This window comes from Pterocles gutturalis, unplaced genomic scaffold (genome assembly GCF_000699245.1).
Source record: "Pterocles gutturalis isolate BGI_N339 unplaced genomic scaffold, ASM69924v1 scaffold18908, whole genome shotgun sequence".
Lineage (NCBI taxonomy): Eukaryota > Metazoa > Chordata > Aves > Pterocliformes > Pteroclidae > Pterocles > Pterocles gutturalis.
The window spans coordinates 3,329-8,933 of NW_010126001.1; the positions used below are offsets into that span (position 1 = coordinate 3,329).

At 52.0% G+C, this 5,605-nt stretch overlaps 1 protein-coding gene across 1 annotated transcript in view; it reads right to left on the reverse strand.

Annotated features, from left to right (window-relative positions):
* Positions 1-274: 274 nt before the first annotated feature.
* Positions 275-5,605, reverse strand: part of LOC104465673 (importin subunit alpha-5-like) — a 7,950-nt gene continuing 2,619 nt past the window's right edge. The window contains exons 4-10 of the mRNA XM_010078812.1: positions 5,017-5,285; positions 4,430-4,512; positions 3,354-3,617; positions 2,778-3,011; positions 2,261-2,443; positions 1,410-1,559; positions 275-392 (exon numbers count right to left, since the gene is read on the reverse strand). Coding sequence (XP_010077114.1) covers positions 312-392; positions 1,410-1,559; positions 2,261-2,443; positions 2,778-3,011; positions 3,354-3,617; positions 4,430-4,512; positions 5,017-5,285 — 1,264 coding nt within the window. The 3' untranslated portion in view covers positions 275-311. The remainder of the gene's footprint in view (positions 393-1,409; positions 1,560-2,260; positions 2,444-2,777; positions 3,012-3,353; positions 3,618-4,429; positions 4,513-5,016; positions 5,286-5,605) is intronic.

The window sequence follows — 5,605 nt, forward strand, 5'->3', positions numbered from 1 at the left end:
GGTAACACTCTCCAGTGGCTTCACACAGCTAGCGGAGAGTTTGTGCTTTCCACCAGAAAAACATGCCCAGGAGCTCCCATACAGTTCTGCACAGCCTAGACACACTACGGAAAAAAGTCTATACTGTTTGCAAGAGTGGCTTATGGGAGGGGGATGGATATTAAAGGCAAGAAGTACAAAGCCAGCAGTGCAATTTATTGAGAATTTTCAAGAGTAAAAAGACTCAACACCTTTCCTCCTCTGGGCTTGGGTGTCTGAGCTCAATCAAGACATCTCCACCCACCAGCTCGGAGCTCTGTAGTGCTTCGTCTTCAGAAGTTGAAGTCTTGCTTCTCCACTGAGAAGTCATACAGCCCATCCTGGCCAGTCCCAGGCTGCAGGTCTGGGTTTTCCTGGGAGGAAGGCAACAGCCACCAGTTAAAAGTTCAGCATCTCAACTAACCCAAGCTTTTTTGCACCAGTTCACCTGAAGCTTTCCCCAGCAGCTTGGCATTTTATTGTTTTTTATAAAATCCTGCTGCTGTAACAGGCTGTTAAGATCAGCTTGACTCTAACAGGACCCTTGGAGACCAGACCACCCCTCCTGCTCTTTACAGCATCCCTGCATCTCACACACAAAAAGCAGCCAAGTCTGCAGGCTCTGACACCAGAGACAGGAGAAGAGAGTGGCTGGAGTGGCAGAACTCACTCAGATTAACTACCCTGCTTGGAAGAGCAGCAAGCCAGAACAGCTTTGGAGATGTTCCCCCAGCACCTGAGGAAATCTTCCTCCACACCCCCTCCCAGGAGCATCCCACAGCCCCTGTTCCGGGCAGGACTAACAGACACCTGCTCCCTGCTGCTGCAGCTCACTTTAGGCTGAGCCTCAGCTCCGAGATCAGCCAAGCTGCTCAGCCTCTTCCCTGATGTTTCCCCATCTGCAAGGCAAAGGCTGGGACCAAGCATGGCATCTGTGACAGTCAGGGGACTCTTGCAGCTGCTAGCTGGTGTCCTGTCCTCGTTTTCCATGAGTTCATCACATGAGAAGGGTCAAGTCATCCCAACACAACCTGAGCACAGGGACCAGCTGGCCAGGAGCCTTCCATTCACAGCGACATGCTCACTCAGCTCTGAAGGAGGAAACTTCTCCCTGTTTGGTATTTATATCAGCAACCACAGTAACTCCAGTGATGCCAGTTTGAATTCCAGCAGCAAGATGCTATCAAGGCATCGGTACCTGCTGTGCAACTCATCAGCTGACAACTCAGAGCTTTTACAGACCTTTAAAAGCAGCCGGAACAAGCTGCAAGGAACTACTTCTAGTCATGCAGAGATCTCTTCCAAAAACCCAGTGTCCCCAAAGTCCGTGCTCCATTCCAGTGTGTAACAGCTTCATATTTTCCCATGAGAAACAGCAAGAGCTCACATACCTCACCAGAAAAGTATTTCTCGATGATATTCAGCGCAGCTCGGTAGACCATGTTGTTGTCGTGGGTTTGCAAGGCTTCGATTTTCTCCAGACCACCCAGCTCCTCCACGAGCAGACACAACCTTTCTGTCTCTCCCAGCTTCTCAGCTGCCTGAGACACCAGAGCAGGGAAACACGACCTCACATCAGCAACGGGTCTGAGATGGTCTGTACTGTAAAACCCTCATCTGCAGGTCAAATGACTGCAGTCCTGCATCCCCAGTCCCTACTGGATCAGCGTTTAGCAGAGATCCCAGGGATATGATGCTATGGATATGGAACATCAGTCCCTGTGGGATTCCTGCCCAGGGGCTCGATGCCAACCAGCCAAGCTAGCCAACCTCTGTTACACCCGCACACCAAGAAGCAGCAGGTGTGACTTGCCACCCACTATTCCATTTGCAAAAGCCGTCTCACTGGTTCAAAGGTGCTATGAGAAACAGGCTCTCAGGTGAGAGGCAAGTAGACATCAGCTGGCAGGGAGCCGAGCTGAAGTGCCCCCAGGACCGCTGGATTTCCCTGCAGTTGTATTTCTGCAAGACCTTCACCTCTGTCCAGCTCAAGGATTAACACACAACCTCTTTTCCTTTCCAGAAGAAGACCAGAATTACAGGAGGTGAAGAGGAACACTTTGGGAACTTAATCTTAGGCACCATTGGGTTGTTCAAAGGGCTCAGCAAGAAGTTGGACAACATGGAGTTTAACTCTTACTCCTTCAAGACCAGTAGCTGCTGTAGGAGCTGTCCCAGCCACACAATGGTTCATACCTTGCATTCCTTTCCCAAAAGAGTAGCAAGAGATGGTAGATCTTACCAGGAAGAGATTTGAAATGGTATCCAGGATGACCAGGATAGTTTTGCTGTCTTTGGCCAAGAGCAGGTTGAGCAGAGGTTTGAGGACCCCAGACTGGACAAGCTCCACCACCTGCTCCACAGTCCCTCCAGTCGTGAAGTTGGCCACTGCCCACACAGCTTCCTTCTGAGCCTTGAAGTCCCCCTAGAAGAGCAGCACAGTGAATACACTCCCAGGTTTCAGCACCCCTCCAAGATCACCATGAGGTGAGGACAGCCATCTCCCTTGTGCTCAGTTTGGACCAGCCCACCTCCCCCAGCACTTGAGTGATGGGTGGTCACCAAGCCATGCTTTCATGCAGGTGTAGTGACAAGTCCAAGTGCCTAGGCTGTTCCAAGGATCAACAGCTTTGAAGCAGATTGCTCAGGTTGCTCTTGGGCACATGCTGAGTGCTCCACAAGTGAGCCACCGTGGATCTCCTGAACCTCAGCATTGCTTCTGCAGCAGCTGTATGTGTAACGCTGCACCCATCCCTTACCTTATCGAGCAGCTCGACCAGTGGTGGCAACAACCCACAGGTGATGAGTTGCTGGATCTGCCGGCAAGGTCCTGCTGCAATGTTACTGAGCGTCCACGCGGCTTCCTTCTGTATAGTTGGCTTTGCATGTCGCAGGAGGCAGGGCAGGACAGTGAAGACACCAGCATCGATAGCTGCCTGGGTCTGCTCATCAGTCCCCGTGACTACATTCCCAATGGCCCGGAGAGCTGGAGTCTAGGCAGAGATTAAAGGAGAGAGGAGAATCCTCACCTCAAGGGATACATGCCAGAAAGTCCAGCGAGATCCCTCACAAAGTGCTTGATCCTCCAAATAAGGAAAGCATCGTGAGCGATTACTGTTGCATTTACAAACCTAGCATCCTCCTATTTTGCTCTAAGTGGCTTTACAGCCTCTACCCAGCCTGCCAGCCACAGCAAGCTGGAACAGAGCCATGGCTGGACCAACAGCCATGTACGACTGCAGGCTGGGGAGACAGCAGACCACATCAGCCACCCCTCTCCTCAGATGTTCCTACATTCAGGGACCAGAAGCTGGAGATTGCCAATTGTTTCCTACCATAATGATCAGCTCCGGGCTGGCCATGAGTTCCACCAGCCTTGGGAGAATCCCTGTATCCACCACAATTTGGATGCGATCGTTGGAGCCATCGGTCAGATAGGAAACGGCCCAGCAGGAGTCAGAGATGATGTCCTTGTCCTCATGTTTCAGGAGGCAGATGAGGACTGGCAGCATCTTCTTCACCGCATCCAGGGGTGGGTAGGGGTTCTTGTTCCTGCAGAGGTTTGACAGGGTCCATGTGATGTTCCTCAGGAACCCCACCTGAAAGAGAAGGCAGGTGAAAGGTCCTCGCTGCAGTAATGAGTGAGGAAGAGGTAACACCCTGCTTCTGGTCCCTGCAGCTCAGAAATGTCACCAAGTAGCCAGAAGCAGCCTTCTTATTAAGGGCTGAGGCTTATTTGAAGAAGGGAGATGAAACAGGTAAGTGACTAAGGCAGTAGATTCACTCCCTCCCTCCCCAATATTAAGTTCCAATAACAATGACAAACTACAATGACTACCAGGTGCCAAACAGCTTCCTTGCTGGGTCCTGGGGACAAATTACAGAGCATTCTTTGGACAAAGATCAGGAATTTGCTTTTTAATATTAACAGATATTAGCAGCCCATTGTTCTAGAATAGGGCACCTGGAGGACTTCAGTTGCATCATTCAGGCAGCTCAGCCCAGTAAGGATGCTCCCTGGAGAGCAGTGGAGCTACATTCAACACACCACAGCTACCACAGTGTGAGTACACATGAACTGGTGTTTGTCATGGTCCTTCCACAGGGCTCCCTAAGAAGAGGCAGGGGGGAGCTGGGTTAGGACCAGAGCAGCCAGAAAAGTTGGTTGTTTTGCACCAGTGTCATCTTATTCCTAGCTTACGATGGTCAAAGCCAGATAGAAAAGCTAAGACTAGAAGACATCCCAGGTGACTGCCTGCGTGGCATCCCCAGCATTATATAGCCAAAAAGCAGCTTAGGACAGGGTCTCTGTCCATTATTCCAACAGCTGGTTGTTTGCAAGGCAGATGGCAGGCCACCATTCACCCAAGTGATTAAGAGCCATTAAGTCAAGAAAATGAAGGTTATTTACTGGAGTTGCAGGTGACACCAGAGCCAGCAAGGGAGGAATCACATTGCAATTGATCAGAGCATCTCTGTAGAGAGGACCATCTCCTGTAGGGATGGAAAAAGATTTCACTGCATCTGCCCAAGTCACAAGGTAGTCAACAAACAGCAACCAGACCCACAGGCTCAGACCAGGGCTGGGTGGCTGGGCTCACCCACCAGCCACACACCATTAAGTGTTCTCAGGTGGGGAGAGTTTCCCAGGCAGACTGGAGTGCCACCGTGGCCAGTTGGGAGCAGGCTAACCAGACCTGACCCATTCTGTTCTCCCCACCAACAACACTAGTGGGTTAGACCCACCCAGCAGGATGGAGTCCTGCACTTGGCTTTGGCCAAAACCTTCTTACAGAAACAAGCCGGGGTCCCAAAGGCTGCCAGGCCACGTGAAGGGACCAAAGGGTTCCAACAGGGGCAGCAGCTTGGAGACGAAGCTGCAGGGAGACAAGGTGATCTTGAGGAGCATCAATATTTTTAGCTCCCCAGCACTGGCTTGGGCAGGGATCCTCTGCACAACCCAAAGCCCAGGCTGGAGATCTCCAGATCTCTGCTCACCTGCGATGTTGCCCAGTGCCCACACAGACTGCTCGCTGATGTGCATGTGCGGGGAGGAGAGCAGGGAGATGAAGGCAGGGACGGCACCTCCCTCCACCACCGCCTTGGTGTGGTCAGAGGTGCCGGAGGCAATGTTGGTCAGTGCCCAGGCTGCTTCGAACTGCAGAGGAGCGTTGTCAGCATAGCACAGGAACTCCACCAGCCTGGGGATGATCCCCAGCTCGATGATCTGATTGATGGGGGGGTCCTTCTGCCTGGACAGCATTCTCCTGCAAGAGAGAACAGAGCACAGCCTGCCATGAGAAGCCCTGGGGGGGTGCAAGGACAGACCATAACCCTGTGGCCAGGTACAAGGTTGTGGCTTGCAAGGGAAGCGTCACCCAGAAGAGATGCTGGTTCAGCATCCCATGTGAGCAAAGCCCCTAGCAGAGGGGTTGCCATAGAGAAGCTGCTGCAGAAGACACATTTAAGAGGATGCTAAAGCCACAGCAGGGTGTCTGTCAGAGTGCAATACTTCACACAGCCTTTTGGGACCATGACAACACTATTCCATGCTCCCCACCTTGCAGGAGTTTGAGACAGTGGGGGG